Here is a 26,737-nt window from a genome sequence, read left to right on the forward strand (position 1 = left end):
ATGGACAGACTTCCCAAATCTGGAATGGGGCCGGCCCTCTTTACACCTTTTTTTAAAATTTTTAAATTTTTTACTGAAGCAGTTTGCTTATTTTTATTTTAGAGTATAATGGAGTAGAGACATTTATAAAACATTTTCTAGCTAAAACTTCTATTTGATTCCACTACATTATAACTACATCTTTATCTACGTTTCTATACGTACATATATACACACACGCAGACGTCATACGTATACTCACATAATTACCACGCATGCGGACTCCTCAGAGAGATAAGCTATCTTCAATTTTATACCGTTGACAAATGTCATTAAACCTAAATAATTAGGAGACAGACTGTTCAATTTATAGGCTTCTTGCTGCTTCTACTTCACTATCTCCCTGGAAGGTATTGTGCTGAATGAAATAGGTCAGTCGGAGAAGGACTAAGCATCATATGGTCTCACTCGTACGGGGAATATAAGAAAGAGTGAAAGGGATTATAAGGGAAAGGAGGGGAACTGAGTGGGAAAAATCAGAGAGGGAGACAAACCATCAGAGACACCTAGCCCTCTTTACATCTTTCTTTTTTTAATTTTTTTTAGATTTTTTTTTTTTCCATAAGAGACAGAGAGAGAGAGAGAGAGGCAGAGACACAGGCAGAGGGAGAAGCAGGCTCCATGCAGGGAGCCAGATGTGGGACTTGATCCCGGGGCCCCAGGATCACACCCTGGGCTGAGGGCAGGCGCTAAACCACTGAGCCACCCAGGGATCCCCCCTCTTTACATCTTTCAATGCCTGGTGGCTCTCTTGACGCAGGCCACCCAGCTGCCTCCCCGAGGCCCGTCCCAAGCATTTCACGGCACAAGGGATTCTGAACAAGGCATTTTCTGTGTATGCTGACTCCTCCCGCCGCTCACCGAAACTGCTGCGGGGCCGGGACTCACGCCACTCCTAACAGTCTCTCCCCTGAATAAATCCCAGGCAGGCCTAGGATTCTCAGGAAAAAATACAAAATAACGCTATGCCATTGTGATGATAAAAGACTACACGCCAACAAGCCCCTAATATATTAAATAACAGGGTCTGGTTACAGGAGTCTGCAGGATGGAACCCTAGCAAGGTTCTGAGAGCTAAATTAAGGCAATTTCACTTATTCCGACACGAAAAGTCTCTAAGATGAATTACCAAGTAAATAAAAAGCAAGGTACGGAAGGAAAAAGAAAAAAAAAAAGCAAACAACACAAGCATTTGCTTGTACGCGGTAATGACTGTAATCTGAACGCAGCGACCACACCAATAATTTAGTGTGTGTGAAATAACGTGTTAGCCCAGGTTCCAGCACCAGCATTTATGAACGTATTCAGGATTTGTGGCAAAAAAAAAAAAAAAAAAAAAAAAGATCACGAACCTAAATATTAAACACACCTGTACTACGTGATGAGGTACGTAACACTGTGAGATGCGGCTCGGCCCTGTGTGGTGGCGTCCCCGGGGGACCCAGGGGTGGCTTCTCTCTGCACCCCCCCCCCAGGGGGCGGGGGGACGGCCCCACAGGGTCGGCCTTGGCCCCTCCCCGTCTTTTTTCCTGCCCAATACTGTCCCTGCCAATAAGTGGGGAAGGGGGCTGGGAGAGCCAGGGCACCGCTCACGCCAGCGCAGAAACCTCTAGAATGTTCCTACAAGACGGTGACAGTGGTTCCTTTGAAGAGCGTCACAGGTCTGAGGCGGGAGCAACGACGTTGCCGTGCAGGCCGGTTGGCGTGACCGCAAGGAAGAAGTGTTTGCTGTTGGTGAGGTGCCTGCATTCCCTCTCCAACGAGGGAGTCCGCGCGCTGCCCCGGTGCACGGTTACTTTGGGGCCCAGACGGGAGACCATCTGTCCCACCTCGGGAGACTGCGGGCCACTCTCTCACACGTCGTCATCCTATTTCACGTGTGCTAACGGGGGATGGCCGGTGAGTGGCATGATGAGACGTTTATGTTCTCTTCGCACTTTTCTGTTTAATTTTTTTTTTTTTAAAACAAATAAAGCGAGAGCACGGCCTTAATAAAAATATCAAACTTTTGGGCAGCCCGGGTGGCTCAGTGGTTTAGCGCCGCCTTTGGCCCAGGATATGATCCTGGGGTCCTGGGATCGAGTCCCATGTCGGGCTCCCTGCATGGAGCCTGCTTCTCCCTCTGCCTGTGTCTCTCTCTCTCTCTCTATGTCTCTCATGAATAAATAAATAAAATCGTTAAAAAAAAAAAAAAGACTTTTAAAAGATCTGATGGGCCCCACGTCCGCATGGGGACAGTCCCTTGCCGGAGACAGCGGGCGGCCGCTGGCCACAGCCCGAGAAACTCCACGCTCGCTCCACCTCTTCTGCACGGTTTGGTTTTGTTTACACAGAAACGGGCTCAAAATTTATCGTGTACTGACTGGGATGACCTTTACTCCTCTCGTTTTAATCACGGAGATGGGATACGTTTTGTAAGATGTCTCTGATCATTCAACTAACTTTTCCCGATCGAAATGAAAGTCACAGTCGTCGCTGGCCACAATGAACCACTGTTCAAGACGTAGTTGGTTCCGGGCGGCGGGCGGGAAGCGCCGCGGACTGTGCACAGATGCGCAGATCACACGGTCGTTCTTACAACTATTTGGTGCTGCAAACAATGCTTGGTGGCGCGGCTTCCCCCACGTTAAAAGCGATTTATTTGTGCCTTGAATGCGTCATGTCCTCTCCCTTTTGGACCCAGCCTGTTCCCCTCTATCCCCTCGTTTTAGACACTCTCCTTGCACCCTGTCTGTGACACAAATGACTCAACTCTGCACCCCTGCCCCCCCCATCACCACAGGCAGGTGTTTCCAGGCTCCAACATGCCGGCTGCACCCGCAGGTGACCACCCGCAGGTGACCACCCACACCTGCCCGGCTCCAGCCTGCGTACCTTTCCCGCACTCGGCACACAGGTACTCGCGGATGTTGTCGTGCACGCGCATGTGCTCCTTCAGCATGTCTTTCCGGGCAAAGGACTTCCCACACTGCTCACAGGCGTGGCTCTTCACACCTGAACAACAAGCACGTCGGAATTTTAACCTGCGGATCCACCTCCGTGACGGAGAAGCATGGCTGGAAGCACAGCACGACGCAGCCGGCGCTCCAGCAGCCTCTGCAGCAGCAAGGTCCCCAAGGACCTGGGGCCACGGGGGCAGGGGCTCGAGCCGGGACGGAAGCGGTGGCAAGGACGGAGGGGGCGAGCGTGGGTGCTGGAGCGGGAAGCACGGGGGCCCCGGGGCTGGCCCGCCCCCGACGGCAGGCACTACCTGTGTGGATGAGTTTGTGCCGTTCCAAGTTCCCGATGCTGTTGAAGATGCGCCCGCAGACCTCGCACGGGTGAATGTACCTGCAGGCAGACGGCAGCCTCAGGACGGGCCCGGCTGCGGCGGAGTCCACCCTCCCCGGGCCCTTCCTCAGCAAAGGGGAGGCAAAAAAGAGGCTTCGTGGAGGCAAGAGGCACAGAGCTTTTCACCTCCAAGAGGCCTGAAGGGCGCCCCTCAAAATCCACAGGCTGGCGTCCCGCCTCTCAGTACCTCAGACTCTGACCGTGGTTGGAAACGGGGTCCTTACAGAGGGCTTAGGTGAACGGTCGGGTCACGGGGGTGGGTGGGGCAGTGTGACTGGTGTCCTTATAAGAAGCAGAAACCAGGACCTAGGCGCCCACAGCGGGAAGCCCACGTGAGGACACGGTGGGATGCAGCCTCTACCAGCCAGGAGGGAGGCCCAGGGCACCTGCTCCCTCCAGAAGGAACCAGCCCTGCCGACCCCTCAGTCTAGGACCTCCGGCCTCCAGAACCGAGACGATACATCTCGTTGTCGGGCTGCCCTGTGGCCTGTGTTACGGCAGCCCGAGCCAGCCACGCCGCCTCAAGGCAGGACACCTCCCTCGCTTGCTCGTGCCCAGCACGGACAGCGGGCTACAGCCAGGTGCAGGGCTGGCACCCATGCAACCTAACTACAGACAGAAAAAGGGGTCTCTGCTGGTTTTATAGGCAGGCTGAGAACCACACCATTACTCTGTGGTGCGGCCGACCTGTGCCGAGAGGCCAGGAGGGGAGGGAGGTAGGACCCCCGAAGTGCAGGATGAACGAGGCGAGCATGCTTCCCTCGGGACCCGGCCACAGGAGAGGAGAGGACTCGCCCGTCAGAGCCCCTGCCTCCCCGCAGGGGACGTGCACCCCACTGCCGAAGCATCATGCTAGACCCTGGAGCCCCCAGCCCCAGGAGGCCTCACTTCTGCACGTTGGGGTCCGGCAGGTTCTCGCGGTGGATGACCATGTGGGCGTGGTAGGTGGCCTTCAGGGCGAAGCGCCGGTTGCAGATGCTACAGCCGTAGCCCTTCTCTTTGTGCACCTCCATGATGTGCTTCAGGTACTCCTTCCCCCGGCCGAAGGTGAGCTGCCAACAGGCACACCGTTCACACGCGGCCGGCGGGCTCCCATCCCCGAGCCAGCGACGGCAGCGCTGTGCACTAGGGCACTGTGAGCACTCGCCACCCGGGCCAGACGGAAAAGGACGCCAAAGGGCAGGGCTGGCACCCGGCCAAAGTGCATATGGGGGGGGAGTGCAAGAGGTGGACGCCAGCTGACCAGCCTGCACCCAGGCCCTCTCCTGCTCCCCACCCACCTGAGCACCCCGCCTCGGTCTCTCACCCACACCTGCCGGCCCTGCTGGGTGCACGACCAGGTGCTCCGATGAGCGCATAGCCGCCAACCCTTATGCACAACGCGGGACCCTCACTCAACAGGGAGTGAACCCCGTCTTTCCCTACGGCAGGGACCACTGCTCACACGGCAAGCTGCCCGAATCGTGCAGCACGACCTCCAGCCAGGGGTCCCCCACCCGGGTCGGCCATTTGGCAGCCTGCAGACCAGTCACCAGCCTGAGACAGTGGTCGTGCAAAGGGAACCACACCACCCACCCCCTGGGCCGGCCTCCCAGGCCTCTGGGTGTGGGACGAGCCTCCCCCCAAGCCCGGGCACAGAGGCGGCTGGCGAGTACCTGGCACCGCTTGCAGCTGTACTTGTGAGGCTCCGAGTCCGCGCTCGTGTCTGAGTTGTCGTCGTTCTCTTCCGAGGAGATGCCGATCTTGCCGATAAACTCCTCCCTCTGGTGGTCGTCCATCAGCGCAATGTCCTGGGATGCAGGAAGCGTGGACGGGTTAGTCATGCCCCAGCAGTAAGGGGACCGGGCCACGTGGGGAAGCCAGCACCTGTCGGCCGCACAGAAGTCCCTCCCAGGTCCTGTGTCCTCCCTGCGCCCCTGGCAGCTCCCTCCGGCCCCCCGTGCACCCCACGGGAATCCCACCAGGCCCCCGCCTGCATTCAGACAATCCAGCAGATGCGGGGCTGGCGCCCTCGGTGGGGGAGGGCAGGGGGCAGCCAAGCCGACCAAAACTCTGCCCTGCGTCCCCGGGTTCGAGCCTGGGGCTGCCTGGACTTGGGAATGCCTAGTGTCCCTGGCCACGATGGCGGCGTCTGCCCCCGGGATGGGATCGGTGGTCCCAAGGCCTCTTTCTGTGTGACCTGCCGAGGACCGCCCTACGGTTCTGTTTACTTCTCTGAAAAAGGCTGCAAGAAACACGTCACCAGGCACGTCATGGGCTAGAAAAGCCCCCGATGAGCAGCGAGCTGGGAAGCTGCCGCAAGTCAGCGGCCAGGCGGGGGGCAGAGGAGGCCGTGCTTGGCTCTCCGTCTTGGCTGTTCCCCTGACGGCCGCAGTGGACCTGTGGCCTGCTCCCCTCGCCACTGCCCGTTGCCCCGCAGAGGCCACCACGGTGCGCACCACTGCCAGCCGAGTTTCATTTTTAAACAAAACCCAAGCTTCTGAGCAGGGTCGGCAGGTTTCCTTTGGACGGTGCGCTGCCCTATCTGCCCTCCTGCTTCTCCTGACCAGAGGGGAGGTTTTCACAAGGGCCTACTGTCCTATTTCTTACTCAAGGTCCCTCTATTTTCCTTTAGCAAAGGAACAGCAGCGCCGTCTGGAGGAGCGCTGCCTGAGCACGAGCACCTGACAGGCGCCATGCCCCGCTGGGGGGCTGACACCGGCCAGGCCCCTCACCTCCGCTGGGTCTAGCTGAATCCCCAGGAGACCCTCCTGGCACGGCAGGTCTCAGGGCCCCCAGTTCCAAGACAGAGATGTGGAGGCTCAGGCGGGTGTGGATGAGCACCCTGGGTCCCAGGGAGGTCTGAGTGCCGCCCACACCCCGGCTGAGGCTCCTGGACGCTCTCGGCCCTTCCTCCCGCCCCAGCTTGGTCCATGCAGTTCTGCACCTGCACTGGGGGGGCCTCCTGCACGCCTGCCTCACCCCCCTGCCTTGGGGTCCCACCTGCCCAGCAAAACCCCAAGCTGCACCGGGGGCTGGAGCTCCTAAGGAACAGTCACTGTGTGGCGGGCGGGCGGGTGTGTGTCTCCAGGGCACATGCTCACCATCTTCCTCTGGCCTTGGCACCACCTAGGATTTCCCTGTTGGCTCCCTGGACTGGCCGTTCTGCCCTTAATGATGACCCCTGAGGCCTCGCTGTGCCCCCGGCTCCCACCACCTCCTCACTGCTCTCATCAGAAGGTGCCCAGCATGGACGGATGTTCCTGCGAGCCCTGCGGCCGGGGCTGGAGATGCAGCAGGTCAGGGGACTCCCCCGATGCCGTGAGGAGCAGCCACGGGGCCAAGCGGACAAGCATCTCCAGGTGCCGACAGCGAGGGCCGGCCACGCCGCCACGTGAGCTCGCCGGGAAGGGCGGTACCTTAAAGTGGACATGGATGTGGTCCCTGAGCACGTCCACGCGGAAGAATTTGCGGCCGCAGATCTCACAGGTGTACTTCTTGTCACCGTGGGTCAGTAGGTGTTTGTTCATGTTGCTTCTGCAGGAGAACACCTGCGGGCAGAGGCGCGGGACCTGACAAGCCGTACCGGGCGCGAGAACACGGTACGCTGGCCCAGTCCCCGCCCGGATGGCAGGGTCACAGCGAGCGAGCATCTAAATGTGAACGTACGTCCTCACAGAGAACTAACTGTCCTCTCGTCTCCACTCCCAGTGGGACCCAGCTCAGGTTTATTCGCTCGCTTAAATATTTCACTAGGGTGGGGCCTTCCGAGGAGCCAGAGAATCACAGACAGAGCTGCGGTCTTCGGAAAACCAAAGAAGAGTGCCACCCTCGGTCTCTGCACCGGGTTTCCTGCACAATTCACGCCCATTCCCCCGTCGCGCCGTTTCTGCTCCAGCGCGATGGGTGTGGAGGCTCAAGCAGGGCCCTGTGCTCGTTCTGCTGGGGCCGGGCTGGGATGCTGTGGCCCCCCGGCCTCTGGCACGGAGCTCAGGGGACGAGGCAGCAGCAGAGGCCACCCGCAGGCCCCAGCGTCTCCGTGTGGACGGTAGTCCCGAGGGCCACGTACCCCAGACAGCAGGTCTCCTACAGCCCGACCCCACACGCTCCAGGAGGGGAACATGAGGGATGAATGAAGGGGAACGATGCACAAGGAATGGGAGGCTAACGTCTTCATGGGACATCGCTCTGCAAGATCTGCAGGTGACCCGCGGCCCGCGGCCCGCCACCCTGACCACAGCTCTGGGTGCTGGGTGGAAGCGGGCTGCACAGGTAGGGCTGGGCCTGGCTGCCGGGGCTCACGCGAACATTCCGCTGCCCCAGCTCGCCCTCCCTCGCTAGCCTGCACAGCTCCGGGGCAGAGGGGCTCACGGGCCGTACCGCCCTGCCAACCTGCCTGCTTTGTGGTTTGAAAAAGGTCAGGAAATGTCACACAGAAACACAGATTCCCATTTTCTCTCCTGGGAAAGTCAAAAGATGCGGCACTTTGCCATGTGGCCGCAGGCTGGGCTGTCAGGGCTGGCCACCTGCTGGCAGCCTTCACTTCTCCAGCGTCCAGACCCGGAGGAGGCTGGGGGATGGCGTGGCCCCGGGGCCCCAGCACCCCGTGCTCTCGGGGAGACTGTGCGCAGCTGAGACGCAGCAACAGAGCAACAGCGCCCGAGCGCGGGCTGCCGGTCACACACCGCCCCCTTGTGGCGGCACGGAGCCCCGGGGAACCCTCTGCGGCAGGTGCTGGGCATACGCGAGGGACGAGGGCGGGAGCTGTGGTCCCAGGGACCCGGGGGATCTTTGCAAACTCCTGAGTCACGGGATGGGAGTCTGAGGAACAAGCAACCACACTTCCGTCCAGACCAAGGCGCTTCCTCACAAAGAACGGCACCGTTTTACGGGCGACCTGACGTGGCCTGGGTGGCAGCGCCGGGATGGGGTCCCCAGGAGAGCTGAGGGATGGCTGCACTGCTGGATGTGGCCTGGGAGGCTCCTCCGATGGGCACGGAGGCCTAGCATCTCTGCTGGGGGGTCAGCCCTCGGGCGGCCCATGTCGGAGGCACCTGCCCCTGAGGATGGTGTCCCGCTTCACTCACTCGGGGAGCAGACGTCCACTGAGCGTGCCCCAAGCGCCCGCGGCCCTGGGGTGGGTCAGTGCTCTCACTCACAAATGCCAGAGGGGAGACCAGCTCTGACAGGGCAAAGCCAAGGCCTGGGGACTCCCTGCCTGCTGGGCGCACTGGGCTCTGGCCTGCCACCAGCGGGACGCGTGTCGGACACTAAAGAGAAGGGCTTAGGGGGGAAATCGTGCCAAGGGGAAAGCAAGCAGTGGAGGGGAGACACTTAGCTCATTCACTCGACACGCATCTCAGCAGCGCATAACACGGGCGGGCGCTGGGGCTGCCCCGAGTCCCTGCTGTCACCCTAAGGAACGTCTCCCTTGATGCCCCAGGAGGAGAGCTCTGAGCTTGCACCGCTCAGCAGGGTGGGGCTCATGCTGGGATTCCAGAAGGGAGCGCGGCGCGTTACCTTGCCGCACACAGGGCATCCCGAGGGCTCCTTCTTGTAGCGGACCAGGTTCTCGCCGCCGGTGTCCGGGTCTTCCCTCTTCACCCGCCGCACTCCTGGAATGCCCGCCCCCCCCGAGCGACAGAGTGAATACACGCGGAGTACACACACGCCGGGCCCCCGCCATCCAGCCAGCGGGGCTGCCTGGGTGGGGGTCGGGGGGGACAGGCTGGGCGGCCCCAGCGAACACATCGGGGACAACCCGGCACAGGACACAACCGTGCCAACCGCCGCTCCTCCGGGCTCCGGGAACGACGGGCTGTGCCTGCCCACGGGCAACAGTAACACGGTTCGCGCATCTGAAACGTGTGAAAACACGAGGGCAGCGGGGGTTTTGGACTTTTACGACGTAGAAGAGCTACGCTGAGCTAACGCGGAAGGAGGGAGTTTCATGCGATCCAAGGGCAAGATTCCTAGAGATGCCTTTTTTTTTTTTTTTAATTAAAAAGATACCTACGTTCACCCTTGCAAACTAAATCGGTTAATAATTAGGACCAGGGAGAAAAGCCAAAAGGCAATGAACCCCTTATGGTTTTAAGACAGAAATCTTTATAACTGGGATCCAATCACATTTTTAGAAGCCTGCATGTAACGGGGACGCTCAATGGAAGCGAGAAATTCACAGCCACAGTCCCTTTCCGCACAGCTGACCCGCTCTGGAACATTCCCGCCGCATCCCGCGGTGTGAATGCAGAGCAAGACCTGAGAACACCCAGCAAACCGGAGGTGAGGCCACATCCTTCTCCAAAAGGCTCCCGGGAGCACAAAGCGCTCCAGAGCTGAAGCAGTGGTTTAGGTTCTGCTCCGATGTGAAAGGAAAAACCACGGGACACGTTAGCTGATTCCCGCAGATGATCTGACCCGGTGTCAGCTGTAAAATGTAAGATAAGGTTGTGAAGTGCAGCCCAGGTGCCTGTCGGTCAGGAGACTCGGACGTCCGGCAGGACTGTCAGCAGCTGGCACTTTTAGGGCTTACAGCTCTACCAGCAGGGACTGGGTCAGCCCCCCCACCAGCCTAGGGGGGAAACTGAGGCACAGTGTCCTTCCTGGGGCCACGCAGTCACTAAGTGGGCCCCAGGTTTGGCGGGCGAGGCCAAGTGCACCACCCGACGGGTCACAGAGGAAAAAGTGGTGGGTTTCACGAAGCCACGTGAACAACAGCCAGGTAGAAACGTGGAGTGCAGAACCTAAATGGGATGGGACTCGTCGTATTCTGAAAAGGCAGGATGATGATCTGCGGACATGCGCGCTGCACGCACCACTTATACCTCGCATGCAGCTTCACTTTCTTTTTCAACAAGCATGTACTTTGTAATTCCTTATCAAATGATTCTTTTCGGGGCGCCTGGGAGGTTCAGTCGGTGAAGCATCCGCCTTGGGCTCAGGTCATGATCTCGGGGTCCTGGGATCGAGCTCCACATCGGGCTCCCTGCTCAGTGGGGAGTCAGCTTCTCCCCCTCTCTCTCTGCCCCTCCCCCTGCTTGTGCTCTCTCTGGGTCAAATAAATAAAATATCTTTAAGAAAAATGATTCTTTTCAAACTTTTATAAAAAGGTGCTCTCATTGGGCAGCCCGGGGGGCTCAGTGGTTTAGTGCTGCCTTCGGCCCAGGGCATGATCCTGGAGTCCCGGGATCGAGTCCCATGTCGGGCTCCCTGCATGGAGCCTGCTTCTCCCTCTGCCTGCGTCTCTGCCTCTGTCTCTGTGTGTGTCTCTCATGAATAAAAAAATAAAATCTTAAAAAAAAAAAAAGGTGCTCTGGTTTGTAATAATCGGGATTATTACAACTGAAATGCCAATTTATTTATTTATTTTTAAGATTTTATTTATTAATGAGACAGAGAGAGAGACACACAAGCAGAGGGGGAAGCAGGCTCCCTGCAGGGAGCCCGATGCGGAACTCGATCCCAGGACCCTGGGGTCACAACCTGAGCCGAAGGCAGATGCTCAGTTACTGAGCCACCAGGGTGCCCCTGAAATGCCAATTTTCAGAGGGTCTGTCTGGGCCGGTTCTTTAAGAAAGTCTGGGCGGAGGCGCTCAGCACACGCCTGCAGCCCTGGCACCTCCCTGCTCCTGGTGTCTGCACCTTCCACTTCCACTCGGGGGTCGGAGCCGCTGGGAGTCTGTGCAGCACGCCCCTCCTCCCCATTTCCCCCCACCCCGTCATGGCGCGGCCCCCTCATCCCGCTCCGTACCTGACCCCACTGACACCCGTCTTCCTCTCGCAGCTGGCTTCCTGTCAGCCCACCACACAGACGGGGAGCTCCCCGGTACCCCCCTGCAGACGGCACGGGCCATCTGAGGCATGGCGTCTGCCCAGAACATTGCACTCCGCACACAACGCTGAAAGTATTCTCCAAACCCAATCGCATGCACTTTTTTCTCCCTACTTTCTAGTCACATCAAAGGCATTTTCTCAAGATAGCAAAAGGCTTTGAGAAAAACGCGTTCCATCCTACAGTGAGTCGGGTTTCCTTAACCCCCTCCCCACCGTGGAGCATTCAGGACGCTTCCAAGGGTTCCCGCTAGCACACGACAGTGTTCAGCCCCGCCAGTATGTCTCTGTGCCTGAGCCGAACTCCATCCCAGAGTGGCATTGCCGGCACCTGCGCAGCCCCCCGCCCCCCGTCCCCTGGCTGTCCCCCGCCCAGCCCCACCGTCCCCGCTGCAGGAGCTGGTGCCCAGGGCGGCCGGCCACGCTCACCTTCCAGATGCCTCCGCTGGTGGTCCAGCATGACGTCCTTGCGGTAGAACATTTTGTTGCAGACCTCACAAGCAAACTTCTTGTCCCCGTGCTTCTTCTTGTGCTTGGAAAGGTTACTGTTGGTGGAGAAGAATCTGAAACACATCTCACATTGGAACGTCTTGTCATCTGTCCGGAGAGCAAGCAGACACACGGCAGCTTTTAGGTAAGTGACACTGAATACAGGATCGGCATCCTGGCCGTGGGAGCGGCACCCAGGCCCTGGGGAAGGCAGGGCCCGCACTGGGCAGCCCTGGGCCGGGCACCGGGGCACACAGCATACAAGGTGCCCCCGGAGCCAGCCGGTCCTCAGCGTGGGGAGCGACACCAGCCCCTCTGCTGGCAGCACCAGGCCCCACCCTGTCCCCCATGCCCCCCATGTCTGGGGATGATTCCTCGAAAGCAGACGGGCCTGAACTATCACTGGTCTGGGCCCTCACCCTGCACCCAACCTGAGTGCCGCCCCGACCCCCGGTCTCAGGAAGCTGCGGCTCCCCTCGCCCAAGGCTCCACCCCCACCTGTCACCTGTCCCTGCTCTGCCCCCGCTCCTGTCCCACATGCACAAATGCCCAGGTTCTCCCACCGTCCACATTACTGTCTCGTTCTAGGTCCCTCTTTAACAGGCACACCCCCCCATGCTCTCATACACACCCTCACCCTCACACCTCCACTCACACCCCACACCTCCATTCTCACACACACCGACACTCACACACACAGCCATACATCACACATGCACACACCCCACATGCTCCACACTCCCACACACCCCCACACTCACATGCCCCTCGAACATCTCATATACTCACACATGCACACCCGCACACCCTGCACACTCACACTCACACCCCCCCCGCTGGGCTGGTACTAAACAGCACAGGTGCGCCTCCCACCGGGCAGGTGGCCCGAGTCCCGGGGCTTCAGCCTTCTCTGTCACGAGTGCCAGCAAGTGCCTACAGAGAACCCACTTCCACCCGTTCCCAAGGGCTCAGCCATCCGGGACCAGTGGCCACACCATGGGTGGCCTCCCTGCCGTGGCTCACACGCATTTATGTTTCAATAAAATGCAGAACTAAGAGCAAACACCTGTTACTCAGGACCGGTGGAGGGGCAGGGACCCTGGGAGAGGGGATGGTGGGTTTCGGGGGGAGCTGGGCTGCATGGGAGGCTGACAGACGCTTGGCTGGAGGGCTTGGACATGAGCCTGTGCCGCTCTCCGGCACTACCTGGACGGCCATGGGCAGTACGAGGACCGCCTGAATGAGCCACCAGGACCGGTCCTGCCGAGCAAACCCCTGAGCAAAACCCATCAGTCCCCACATTTCAAAAAGCTTCTCCCTGTGTCATAGAAATCCTCAGTTTAACGGTCTAGAGGGAACAAGTTCTTAACATCAATGCTACGGAAAAGTATAACAGGATGCAAATGACACATGACACAGAGGAGCTCAGTTCCAGGTTTATTCTGTTTTCCACCTGAAACTTCTAACCTTGGAAATTAGAAAAAGTATTTTAATTCACCGTGGCCCTGTTATTTCTATATAATGAAAAGAAAACTAACGCCTGCTTTCACAGGACCATAGGCTGACGGGCAGCGGTAGCTGCTCTCTGATGTCTTTTATCACTTTGTTTCATTTGCATCCAGAGAAACTGAGGTAGGAAGACAACCGGAGTGTACCTCACCGAGCAGCTGGGGGCACAGGGTTGGCACCGGGCCGTGCACCTGCAGAACGGGGCGCCGTCCCCACTCCGGCCACGGGCACAGCCGGGGATCCAGACAGACCCTCCGCTAATGGAAATAGCAGGTGGATATCCCCCAGATTTGAGGGAGCTCTGGGGGTGCAGAGCTCAGGACGCAGGTGGTGCAGCACAGGGCCAGTTCACCTGGAAGCTTCCGAGGCCACGACTTCGTGCCAAGGCCATGGACGCTGCAGGGTGGTTAAGGCTCAGAAAAAACGAGCCTCGCCTGCCACTCAGAGGAGCCCCGTCTTGGGAGCGAGGCTCAGTGAAGAGACAAGCCATGGCTTCAAACAGGAGCCCTCCGACCCGAACACAGGGGGACGGGCAGCGGAGGGTTAGCTAATGCTGGTTAAGGGGTCTCTGAGAGATGGGGGGGCAAGAACCAACACAGACGTCCACGTGATGCACACACAAGACTCAACGGGACAGAAGCTGAGAACCAAGGGCCAACCTGGCAGGTCTCTAAGCTGACATGGGGCCCGGCCTCTCCGGCAAAGCTAGGGCTCCCTGCCCTGCCCCCTGCCAGCACTCCAGTGACTCCCTGCTGGGGGCAGTGTGACCCCAACCCCGGCTCAGAGGCGCCCCGTTGGCCACAGGTCTGCCCCAACCCACAAGGAGCTTTCTGAGACTGGTGGACAGAAGCAGGCTCAGAGCCAAACTGGTCTCTGCAGGGTGGCAGCTGCGGCCTGTCCCGGGTGCTGCCAGGACAACCGCTAACAGAGAGCTGATGGTCAAGGGGGCCCTTCCGTGCGCGACGCAGAGCTCCCCTCCCAGGTCACCACCCACCTCCACGGGCTTCTCACGTAGCCCTAGCACAATGCCACACCTCTGCTCCCCCTGCTTGACAGCAGCCTCGGACGGGGGGACACGGACAGCCTCCCCCGGACACTAAGAGGAAGTGAGATGGTACCCTCCCCACACACGGAAGCTTCCCCCTGCATCTCCTGCAGGTGACAAGTAACAGTTGCTTGGAAGCAGATCGAATGGAGGGACATGACAGCGGTGAGGCGGTCTGGTTGGAAGCGCTGCACACTCGGGGCGGCCACGGGGGTACCGACGCAGAGTGGCGTCCGCTCACCTGTCCTGCAATTGTGGAACTCCAGCGCGCTCTCGATGCGGAAGGTCTTCTCACAGGTGCCGCATCGGTACCGGTACTCGCTGTCCACCTGGCGACGGGGAGCACCGTCAGCGAGAGGCAGGACGGGCCCCGCGTCCGCCTCCCCGTGTGTGTCTGCCCCTCTCCCTCGCAATTCTGGGCACAGGAGCAAGTTTTCGCTCTGGCCACCCAGTTGCCCGGGAAGAAGGCCCCGCTCAGGGCCCGCGGGGCAAACGCCAGCCCACGGGAGCCTGCTGCCTCCTCCCTCCTCCCGCCGCCCGTCTTCGCCCAGCCCTGCACCCACACCCTCCCCTCCTCCCCTTCCTCCTCCTCCCTCGAGACAGGGTCCTCCTGCCCAGCTGCCCATCCTGTCCGTGGGCCGCGAGCCCCATGCCAGCCGAGAACCCGGGTTCCACCCACCTCGTTCCTGCTGTGCTTGTAGGAGACGTGCTGCTTCAGACTCTCCTTGCGGCTGAACAACTTGGCACATTCCTCACATTTAAAGAGCTTGTCACCTAAGAGCCAACCGATAATGAGCCGGTTCAGGGCTCCGGGCAGGTACCAGGGCTGTGCATGCCACCTCTGGACCCGTCCTGGGCCAGGGCAGCCCCTCACTGGCTCCGCGGCGGGCGGGGGGGGACTCACCGTGTGAGCGCACATGCCTGCTCAGGTTGCTGCTGTTCTGGAAGATCTTGCTGCAGATGCTGCACTGGTAGACTCGCCGGTGCTCCCCCAGCTGCCGGACGAGCTTCCTCCGGATGCCGTGCCGGCTCGACAGGATTAGGCTCCTCTTGAGGGTGATGGTGGTGCTCTGATGGTGCGGGAACCTGCCAGGGCAGACACACACCCGGTAAGACAGGGGGCGGACCGTGTCATTGGAGAGAGAGTTCAAGGTTACGGTCACCTGGGAAAGAGCTCCTTGCAAACCTTCCTGGCTCAGTGGGACAAAGAAGGGAGGGTACCGGGCATCATCCCCGCTTCGGGGGCATGTGCACGGGGCAAACACCTCGAATGCATGACGGCCTCGGTGTTTTCTGTGCCGCCACGCGCCCGACTGCATGGTCACGGGCCCCCAGGAAGCCTGCGGCTCAGGCTGTCCCGAGAATAACCCTGGTCGTGTTTCTCACTCGGTCTGGCCTCTTCTCTGCTTTATGCTTTCTCTGACCCCAAGTTTTAAAATTTCTTCTTCCTACTGAAAGTATTTCTGACAGTAAGCCACAGAAGTCCTCCCGGCAAGAAGACAGAGTAGAGTGATCAACAGGTGGCACCACCGCCTCTGACAGCACGTCAGTCCCCGTTGTCAGGATCTGCATGGTTCCAGGAGGAACAGGACCAGGTACATTGTGAGAAGTGTAAGGGGCACTCCAAAAAAGCCTCCCCCCCCCCAAATTCAACGTCACTAACCTATTCAACGTCAGAGCAAAGATTTACCCAAAAATGGTAACTGAAATACAAAATATTGGGGCGCGTGGGTGGCTCAGTGGTTGAGCAACTGCCTTCAGCTCAGGGCGTGATCCCGGGTCCTGGGATCAAGTCCCGCATCGGGCTCCCCGCATGGAGCCTGCTTCTCCCTCTGCCTGTGTCTCTGTCTCTCTCTGTGTGTCTTCTAGTGAATAAATGAAATCTTTTTTAAAAAATAAAATACAAAATATTTTCCTTGTTTGCAAAAAAAAAAAAAAAAAAAACAAAACATAGAGCAAGGTGTTAAATTTACAGAAATTCCAATACAAAATTGCTTCATAGGGATCCCTGGGTGGCGCAGCGGTTTGGCGCCTGCCTTTGGCCCATGGCGCGATCCTGGAGACCCGGGATCAAATCCCACGTCAGGCTCCCGGTGCATGGAGCCTGCTTCTCCCTCTGCCTGTGTCTCTGCCTCTCTCTCTCTCTCTCTCTGTGACTATCATAAATAAATAAAAATTTAAAAAAATTGTTTTATAATAGCAGCACTATTCACAGTAGCCAACAGGTGGAAGCCACCCAGGTGTCCACTGATGATTACACAAAATAGGGTCTCTCTCTCTCTCTCTCTCTCTCTATATATATATATATATACATATATATGTGATGGAATAATGTCCAGCCTTAATACAGAAGGTCAGTCCGGCAGCTGCTCCAACAGGGGTTGGAGGACACCACGCTAAGTGACACAGCCAGGCACCAAAGGACAAATACTGTACGGCTGTAGTCATACGAGGAAGCCAGAGACACAGCTACCTCCTAGAAGGGACCTCCGTCTTCACAGAGACAGAGATAGGGCGGGGAGTTGGGGGAGAGGGAAATGGGGAGTTAATGAGGACAGAGTTTCAATTTGGCAAGATGGAAATGCTCTGCAGATGGACGGTGGTGAAGGTCATGCAGCTACGGCAAGGTTAACATCACAAAATCGGTCACTCGATAGTGCTCAAGATAATAATAAAATTTTTTTTAAAGATTTTATTTATTTATTCATGAGAGGCACAGAGAGAGAGAGAGAGGCAGAGACACAGGCAGAGGGAGAAGCAGGCTCCATGCAGGGAGCCCGACGTGGGACTCGATCCCGGGTCTCCAGGATCAGGCCCTGGGCTGAAGGCAGTGCTAGACCAGTGGGCCACTGGGCTGCCCAGATAGCAAATTTTATGTGATGTGTGTTTCACTACAAAAAATAAATAAATAAATAAATAAATAAATAAATAAATAAATAAATAAAAATAAAAAATTTGTCTTTAACCACTTTCACACAGAACCTACTCCTCCGCTCCTGAGTTCCGGAACAGTCCTGCTGCTCCCCAAGGACACCCAAGGCCCCGCACCAGGAGTGAGCCAGTCTCCCTGCTGGGGGCACCGTCGCGCCCGGACGGAGCAGCCGTCCACACTGGCGCCCCGAGGGCTGGGGCAGGACTTACTTTGGCACTGAACTGGCGTCGCTGGTGGTGGTGGCCAGCTTCCCCAGCACCAGCTCCATGATCCGCTCATCTGGCGCCGCGGCCACGGGCTCGTCCGGCGGGACCTCGGTAATGATCTCGGCCACTTGCTCTGTGTGAAGGGGATGTGACAGGCCGTGTCATCGCCGGAGCGGGGGACAGAACACAACCGGACCGGGAGGACGCACCCAAGCGCACGGCAGCCCGGCCAAAGTCGTAGGCCTGGGTTGCAAGATACACACAGATGAAAGAAGACAGACAGACCAGGGATATTTGGAATCCACACTTTTACCTGTTTAGAAAAGCAAAATGTTATCCTTAACGCTGAAGTTAAAGTGTGTGACTCTTTCCTGAAACCACAGCAGTCAAAACACTATTTCGGTCCCTTTTCCTACCAGCCCAAACCAAAGCATTTTGATACACGGCGGGATCTTTTCACGTACTCGATTACTCCCAACGGGGAGCTGGAAATACAAACGTTTAACATCAGACGTGCCATCGTATGTTCAAAAGCAGATAATCATTCTGTATGAGAGTCAGATGCCAAATAACTGCGGTAACGGGGATCCTGGCCTGAAACATGGGAAGATAACACGAAAAACTTTAGGCGCTGGTTTCCACCACTACGCCTGCTTCCTACGTGTGTTCCTAATGCAAGTAATAATTAGGGAAAGAATCACTTCAGCTTTCGGCTCCCCTCGCCTCTTCTCTGCCTGGGTAGAGAGAAGTAGGGATGCGGCTCGGAGGGGGGGCGGTTGATGTCACTTGTCCGTCTATGGGCTCTGAGGAGAACTCGAACTCGTAGCCGGCTGCAGGAGAGGGTGAGGCCCAGAGTCGCCCAGAGTGTTACGTGAATGCTGCTCCTCTGAGCTCCTTTTCATTCCAGAAAAGAATAAACACTCGGGAAAAGAAACAAGGGCTGTGCAGGCAGCGAAGTGCCCTGTGGCCACTAGGAAGACAGTGAGGGGACCCCGCTCTCAACGTCCCACCCGGTCCTGATACCTGAGACTGGGGGAGGGCGCTGGCACCAGGCAGTGCTGGCAGAGGCCACACGAGGACCGAGCAGCCACGGGCCCCGCACACCCAAGACACTGGGTCACAGTCCCTCCAAACTCAACTGAGGATATGATTGCAATGGGCCCAGCCACGGCCTGGATGCAAGGTGATGGGGGAGCGCACGGTGGGGCATGCGCACGGTGGGGGAGGTGGGGGAACCAACGCCGCTCGCAGCAGAGGACGAACGGCCAGAACCGCAGTGTGGGGAACTCTCGCTCCACAGGCCGCGAGCAAAGTGCTGGGCCGAGCCCGGAGAGAGGGATTCACGAGAAGCCCCAGGGTGGGCAGGACTGATGCATGCAAAGGCAGGGAGGGAAGCCTGGGGCGATGGCAGTGCTCTCTGTCCTGACGGGGCGCAGGGGACACGGGGAACCTGGTCAGTGAGCACATGCTGTGTACTGCCCACTGGGTCACACGGGAACTGGGCTCTACAGTGACGTAGGGGCAAAGGGAAGGCTGGTTCCATCTCCACCTGGACGCTCTAGACTAGTTTTCCCACTGGTAAGGCTCCCAGCCCAGGACCACCCCCACCTGCCGGCCCCTCCCCCAGAACCAGCCCTCTCCCCCCACCAGCTCCTCCCCCAGGACCACCCTCTCCACCTGCCGGCCCCTCCCCCAGGACCACCCTCTCCACCTGCCGGCCCCTCCCCCAGGACCACCCTCTCCACCTGCCGGCCCCTCCCCCAGGACCACCCTCTCCACCTGCCGGCCCCTCCCCCAGGACCACCCTCTCCACCTGCCGGCCCCTCCCCCAGGACCACCCTCTCCACCTCCCGGCTCCTCCCCCAGGACCACCCTCTCCACCTGCCGGCCCCTCCCCCAGGGCCACCCTCTCTACCTCCCGGCTCCTCCCCCAGGACCACCCTCTCCACCTGCCGGCTCCTCCCCCAGGACCACCCTCTCCACCTCCCGGCTCCTCCTCCCCCAGGACCACCCTCTCCACCTGCCGGCCCCTCCCCCAGGACCACCCTCTCCACCTGCCGGCCCCTCCCCCAGGACCACCCTCTCTACCTCCCGGCTCCTCCCCCAGGACCACCCTCTCCACCTGCCGGCTCCTCCCCCAGGACCACCCTCTCCACCTCCCGGCTCCTCCTCCCCCAGGACCACCCTCTCCACCTCCCGGCTCCTCCCTCAGGACCACCCTCTCCACCTGCCGGCCCCTCCCCCAGGACCACCCTCTCCACCTGCCGGCCCCTCCCCCAGGACCACCCTCTCTACCTCCCGGCTCCTCCCCCAGGACCACCCTCTCCACCTGCCGGCTCCTCCCCCAGGACCACCCTCTCCACCTGCCGGCTCCTCCCCCAGGACCACCCTCTCCACCTCCCGGCTCCTCCTCCCCCAGGACCACCCTCTCCACCTGCCGGCCCCTCCCCCAGGACCACCCTCTCCACCTGCCGGCCCCTCCCCCAGGACCACCCTCTCTACCTCCCGGCTCCTCCCCCAGGACCACCCTCTCCACCTGCCGGCCCCTCCCCCAGGACCACCCTCTCCACCTGCCGGCTCCTCCCCCAGGACCACCCTCTCTACCTCCCGGCTCCTCCCCCAGGACCACCCTCTCCACCTCCCGGCTCCTCCTCCCCCAGGACCACCCTCTCCACCTGCCGGCCCCTCCCCCAGGGCCACCCTCTCTACCTCCCGGCTCCTCCCCCAGGACCACCCTCTCCACCTGCCGGCTCCTCCCCCAGGACCACCCTCTCCACCTCCCGGCTCCTCCTCCCCCAGGACCACCCTCTCCACCTGCCGGCCCCTCCCCCAGGACCACCCTCTCCACCTGCCGGCCCCTCCCCCAGGACCACCCTCTCTACCTCCCGGCTCCTCCCCCAGGACCACCCTCTCCACCTGCCGGCTCCTCCCCCAGGACCACCCTCTCCACCTCCCGGCTCCTCCTCCCCCAGGACCACCCTCTCCACCTCCCGGCTCCTCCCCCAGGACCACCCTCTCCACCTGCCGGCCCCTCCCCCAGGACCACCCTCTCTACCTCCCGGCCCCTCCCCCAGGACCACCCTCTCCACCTGCCGGCTCCTCCCCCAGGACCACCCTCTCCACCTCCCGGCTCCTCCTCCCCCAGGACCACCCTCTCCACCTGCCGGCCCCTCCCCCAGGGCCACCCTCTCTACCTCCCGGCTCCTCCCCCAGGACCACCCTCTCCACCTGCCGGCCCCTCCCCCAGGACCACCCTCTCCACCTGCCGGCCCCTCCCCCAGGACCACCCTCTCTACCTCCCGGCTCCTCCCCCAGGACCACCCTCTCCACCTGCCGGCTCCTCCCCCAGGACCACCCTCTCCACCTCCCGGCTCCTCCTCCCCCAGGACCACCCTCTCCACCTCCCGGCTCCTCCCCCAGGACCACCCTCTCCACCTGCCGGCCCCTCCCCCAGGACCACCCTCTCTACCTCCCGGCCCCTCCCCCAGGACCACCCTCTCCACCTGCCGGCTCCTCCCCCAGGACCACCCTCTCCACCTCCCGGCTCCTCCTCCCCCAGGACCACCCTCTCCACCTGCCGGCCCCTCCCCCAGGGCCACCCTCTCTACCTCCCGGCTCCTCCCCCAGGACCACCCTCTCCACCTGCCGGCTCCTCCCCCAGGACCACCCTCTCCACCTCCCGGCTCCTCCTCCCCCAGGACCACCCTCTCCACCTGCCGGCCCCTCCCCCAGGACCACCCTCTCCACCTGCCGGCCCCTCCCCCAGGACCACCCTCTCTACCTCCCGGCTCCTCCCCCAGGACCACCCTCTCCACCTGCCGGCTCCTCCCCCAGGACCACCCTCTCCACCTCCCGGCTCCTCCTCCCCCAGGACCACCCTCTCCACCTCCCGGCTCCTCCCTCAGGACCACCCTCTCCACCTGCCGGCCCCTCCCCCAGGACCACCCTCTCCACCTGCCGGCCCCTCCCCCAGGACCACCCTCTCTACCTCCCGGCTCCTCCCCCAGGACCACCCTCTCCACCTGCCGGCTCCTCCCCCAGGACCACCCTCTCCACCTCCCGGCTCCTCCTCCCCCAGGACCACCCTCTCCACCTCCCGGCTCCTCCCTCAGGACCACCCTCTCCACCTGCCGGCTCCTCCCCCAGGACCACCCTCTCCACCTGCCGGCCCCTCCCCCAGGACCAGCCCTCACCTGCAGGCTCCTTGCCTTCTATGATATCTAGTGGCTGCTCAGGTTTTGATGCTTTGGGTTTTCTCCCTCTTCGAGGCTTTTTCTTCTGCTCTTTGGTGGCACTGACACTCTTGGGAGCCGCAGGAGGCTCCCCTCGGGGCACTTCTGGTTCCTTCTCAGGAGCGGCTTCGTGCTGGCTGGCTGGCGGAAGGCTTTTGGCTTGTTCCAAGTGGCCCAACAGGTGCTCTGCAGCAGAGGGAAGCAAATGCACAGGGACATGAGGCAGCCCGTCCGTGTGCCCACTGCCTTCCCCATTTTGTTTGTTTTTAACTTCATTTGCCAACAATGGGACCTTCCACAGGTAAATAAACTTTATTTCCACTGCTTCTGAAAATTAAAGCACTTTCACTGCACCAAACAGGACTACTATTTAAAAAGCTAAATTAGGTGATAAAACCAGGGCTGGCTCAAAGTGCACACCGTTTTATAAAAAGTACAAGCACGTATACACGTGTCTGTGCAAGGAAAAACCGCAGAAGGGCGGGCGTCCCAACACGGCACTGGGGCTCTCTCCAGACGCTGGCACTACAACGCTCGTTTTCTTCTTCATACCTACTTATATTTTCCAACGTTCGTGATGAATTTATATCACAATTACTTAAAAAAAATGTAGCCTCTACAAAGAAATAGCAAGAAATAGCTACCTTGTGAGAAACAATATTGTCTTAAAAAAAAAATACTGCACAAAGGCAAAAACCCTCTTGTTTCACTTTCAACTGAAGAAAGCCCTCGGAGGCCCCCGCAAAGGAATGATAACTACAAAGCCACAGGAGCCAGGCAGGCAGGGATGGGTACGGAGTTCAAGAGACAAGTGCCCTTCAATGAAGGCCTGCAGGGCACCAGGAAGGAGGAGGTGGGGACGACCCACAGGACAGGTGGGGAGCAACACTCAAAGGACCGACGGCACCGGTGCACACATTGAGGCCGAGGGCCGGTCCTCCCCAATGAGAATCTTAACCGGCTCACACAAGTACTCAGCACGAAGGGGCTGTTACTTCTTCATTTGTTGCATATTTAGGGTCATTGGGGTGGGGTAAGTGCCCTCTAGGAGCTGGATCCAGGGAGGGAAAGAAAATGCAAAAGCAAACACAGCATAACGCGCCATGTGTCCTGGGAAGGGCTTGGCAGTTCGGCCACACAGCAGAACAAGCCATCGATGAGCCCACCTGCCTGACAACACCTGGAAAGGCTGGATCAGACACAGAGCCTGGCCGCCCCCACCACGGAGCCTAAAGAGAAAGAAGGTGCGCAGCGGGAAACACGTTCAAGGCCAAGTGTAAAGGCAGGAGCTGACGGAGGTCCCGGTATAGGGCCTGGGGTGCTCACACGTGAGCAGCTCTGGGGAACACGGCTGGGGTCTACACAGCGGCCCAGGAGGGGGCTGTTCACCCAAAGTCAGGGAACATCGGCCGACCGTGCGTCGCCACCTGTGCAAAGGGACGGCGTGGAAACGACAGCGCCGCTTGGAGCACACGCGGGAGTGCGCCCCGCCTGGACTTTTCAATTGCACTTGGCAACCCTGCGTGCACGCCGGCGCTTACCATTCAAGAGCTGCAGCTCCAGGAAGGTGGCGGAACACACTTTACACACCCACTGGCTGGGCTCTGACTCCACGGCGGCGCTGCTTTCTGGGGTGCCTGCAGCTTCAAAAGAGCGGAGGAAAGGGTGATGCACAGCAGCACGTCCCCCCGCCCCCCAAAGCCCAGCGCCCTGGGGCCCGTGCTATCAAGGCAGTAACCACAGCTCCCCTCTCCGTGTTGCTCCCGGGGCTTCGCACGCGTGGACACCTCGGGTCCCCAGGGACGTCCCCGTTTCACAGGTGAGGAAACTGATCACAGAGAGGTGGAGCTGGAGCAGCCCAGTGCGGGGTCTGTCCCCAGTCCCAGCTCCCCTGACTTTGCTGTGTGTTTCGAGGTCAGCTCTGCCACCTGCGTATTGGCTGATTTCTAGAACAAAGATGGATTTCGGAGCAAATGTGAAAAAGAGACGGAATGAAGGTAATTGAGCCTCCACAGTTCTGATGCTCACCAAGAAAGATTCTGAGTCATTTATGGGAAGACAGCTCCTGGTCCATCGCCACCGCTCCCCCCCCCCACACACACACAATTCTAGAACACAGTGGTGGTCCCCAAGGCCCGCCCACCTTGCCCTGTCCCCAGGCCACTGGCCCCAAGGCACGGTGATGGCCACAAGAGGGCCCCTTCCCTCCACTCATTGCTGGGGTCTCAAGGACATGCAGACCTGAGGTCTCATCACGGGGAAGGAGAGGTTAAGCCCTCTCCCGACCTGTCCTGACCTGTTGGATCCAGGTCATCAGAAGGATGCAGAGGACCAGCTTCCTGTCCAGGTAACAGTGTCAAGAACTTTCACGGCAGTTCTATGAAATACTTTTGGGCTATTTCTCCCCAAAAAGAGTGAAAAAAAAAAAAACCCTACAAAGTATTTCTAAAATTTCAGAGCACCTTATTTGCTCTCCTGATTCAAACTGTCATTTAGGGGGATGGTGCCTTCTAGCGGATGGGGACGTGATGACCAGTCGTGTCCCCCGTTCTTGGAAGGAACACACAGGACGAATGACAGTCAACTCAGGACTCCCCAGGAGGGTGGCTGGGGGAACACAAGGAGGCGGCTGTACTGGTGGACACAGTCCAGGCTAAATTCATGAAAATCTACCTTCTCACACTCAGCTTCAGGTTCGAGTTCTCCTGTAGGTAAAAGCAAGCAGAACAACAACCTTGTTCCGACGTGGCCCTGGAGTGTCGTGGGCCGTGAGACCCCGTGTAGGACCCAGCTGACAAGGTCAGCCTCTCCTACCCTGACCCCAGTGTGCAGTCTGGCCGGTCCCGGGGGCACACGCGCATCAGCTGGAGGGCCCGAAGGGATCCTGCCCGTGACAAAGCCCAGTCAGGAAGATCCAGGAGATCTTGCACGGCACCCGTGAGCACAGCCACACCACGCTCAAAAGTGAAGCCTGGCCCAGCAGGACGCGCCACTGCCTCCCTGGGGCCAGGCCAGGCACCTGCTTTCAGCAAATCCTAAAGGATGGGCTTAGGAGACTCCAGGTGTGGATCTCTCCAAATCCCTCCCGTCCCCTTCACCCCACAAAGCTCCTGGCCTCCCTCTGAGTATCCCCGCAAAGGTGGCAAGCTCCTCTGCCAGCAGAGCCACGGGGCAGGCCTTCAGGCCAGCTGGCTCCCCGCCCACATTCCCCGAGGGCACCCTCATGGCTCACACTCCACCTCTCAGCTCCCCAGCTCATAGTGGATACAAGAGGCGTCCCCCCCAAATTCACATCTGCCTGCCATCTTTGGACAGGGTCTTTGCGGATAGATATCTTTAAGATGGGGTCATATGTGTAGGGCAGACCCTTGATCCAGTGACTGGTGTCCCTATAAGAGAGAACACAGAGACACAGCAGCGAGAAAGCCACACGAGGGCAGGGCCAGGGATCGGGGTGATGCCACCTACAAGCCAAGGGCTGCTGGCAGCACCCGAAGCTGCGAGAGGCCTCTAGGAGGAACCGGCCCTGCCAACACCAGAGCCTAGACTTCAGGCTCCGCGGCTGGGAGAGCCTTCTGCTGCTCGAGCCTGCTGAAGGTCTGCTTGGTTCGGGCAGCCGCCTGGACTCGTCTCCCATCACCGGCACAGGGACGGCCAGGAGGGCTCCCCGGGGCGGCAGGCCACAAAGCTGCAACCACACGGGACAGGCCGGAGCCTTCCAGAGCTGCTTATATCACATCGGGCTCACACTAAAAAGGAAACCCATCCTCTTGTCGGAGTCCCGCAGCGTGGGCGCGTGTCAGAGAGAAAGAGGGTTATCTATGCCCCTGAGCAAGTAACTGTGGCAACAACAGGTGCGACCGCCCCTGGCGGCCTCAGGCGAGGATATGAACCACTGTGCGTGCACGCCAAAGACGTGGCCTGGCAGTGGCGGCGAGCTCATGTGGTCTCAGGTTGAGGCGCAAGGACTCACAACAGGGACGGGGCAGGATCTAAGCTCCACGGGCCCCCTTCCCACGGTGATGCCCCACACCCTGGGGTGGCAGGACACAAAGCTGGGGGTGCTTTTCCAATGGGAACGGTGGACTTGGGCAAATCACACATATGACCTTCACTGGGTCTTTCCTGGAACATGTGTGCACACACATGCACACGTGAGCACAGATGCACACACGCATGCATACACACCTGTACACACCTGAGCACATACATACGTACATCCTCACATGCACACGTGAGCATAGATGCACACACACTTGCACACACATGCATACACACCTGCACACACCTGAGCACATACATACACACACTCACATGCACAGGTGCACACACGAGCACACTTGCACACACACAGATGCACACACATGTGTCCTTGAGCACACCCCAAATCTAGAGGAGGCCGCCACAGGGTAGAGAGCCCCAGCCTGGAGCCAGATTCCGGGTTGAATCCCGACTCCTCTGTCTCCTGCTCTGTGACTCAGGGCAGGCTCCCTAACCTCTCTGCGCTCCGTGTCCTCTGCCCCAAAAACAGAGATAATCGCCCCACCTTGCAGGATGGTGGGTGCAGAGGAGTTATAGCGTAGAAAGCCCCGCAGGCAGAGCTGAGAATCAGCCTGCTGTGTCCTAGCACCCGAGTTCCCATGGGACACTTCCCACCAGCCAGTGTCGGGCTCAGGGGTGAGCCCAGACGTTTTACTAGCAGTACAACAGACCCGACCCCGGGGGGTCAAGGGCAGCTGCCCCTCCTCCCCACACCACACCGGCCTGCCAGCATCGTCCCCCCCAGACACTGGGCACAGGGGCAGCACGTACCATGGGCACTGGGGCAGGCCTGCTTCAGCATGGGCTTGTCCATCTTCTTCGCGTAGAAGGCCGCGTACCACACGCGCAGCTCAGCGCCGGGGGGGATGTCCCTCGAGGTGGTGAAGTACACGTCATTGCCGTGCTGGTAGGCTGTCAGGTTCTGGTGCTCAGGCCCCACCGCTGGCCGCACAAGCATCATCCAGTTGCAGTCGTCCTCGTTGGAGGTGTCGAAGCACACAGGGTGCCCATCCTTCTGGAACACCTGAGGGTGGGCATGGCCACCAAGGGGCCAGGGAAGGAGCTGGTTACCTGACGTCTGCAGGTCAGCGTGGGGAGGGGG

General features: G+C 59.6%; 1 protein-coding gene across 2 annotated transcripts in view; it reads right to left on the bottom strand.

Moving 5' to 3' along the window:
- PRDM15 (PR/SET domain 15) overlaps positions 1–26,737 on the bottom strand; it is a 63,993-nt gene that overhangs the window by 12,483 nt on the left and 24,773 nt on the right. For both annotated transcript variants that reach the window (XM_055313726.1, XM_055313725.1), the window contains exons 5-18: positions 26,407–26,659; positions 23,136–23,237; positions 21,556–21,780; positions 17,366–17,495; positions 15,129–15,310; positions 14,904–14,998; positions 14,466–14,553; positions 11,611–11,778; positions 8,869–8,963; positions 6,768–6,899; positions 5,025–5,159; positions 4,258–4,421; positions 3,290–3,369; positions 2,914–3,033 (exon numbers count right to left, since the gene is read on the bottom strand). In XM_055313726.1, coding sequence (XP_055169701.1) covers positions 2,914–3,033; positions 3,290–3,369; positions 4,258–4,421; positions 5,025–5,159; positions 6,768–6,899; positions 8,869–8,963; positions 11,611–11,778; positions 14,466–14,553; positions 14,904–14,998; positions 15,129–15,310; positions 17,366–17,495; positions 21,556–21,780; positions 23,136–23,237; positions 26,407–26,659 — 1,969 coding nt within the window. The remainder of the gene's footprint in view (positions 1–2,913; positions 3,034–3,289; positions 3,370–4,257; positions 4,422–5,024; positions 5,160–6,767; positions 6,900–8,868; positions 8,964–11,610; positions 11,779–14,465; positions 14,554–14,903; positions 14,999–15,128; positions 15,311–17,365; positions 17,496–21,555; positions 21,781–23,135; positions 23,238–26,406; positions 26,660–26,737) is intronic.

This window comes from Nyctereutes procyonoides, unplaced genomic scaffold (genome assembly GCF_905146905.1).
Source record: "Nyctereutes procyonoides isolate TBG_1078 unplaced genomic scaffold, NYPRO_anot_genome, whole genome shotgun sequence".
Classification (NCBI taxonomy): domain Eukaryota; kingdom Metazoa; phylum Chordata; class Mammalia; order Carnivora; family Canidae; genus Nyctereutes; species Nyctereutes procyonoides.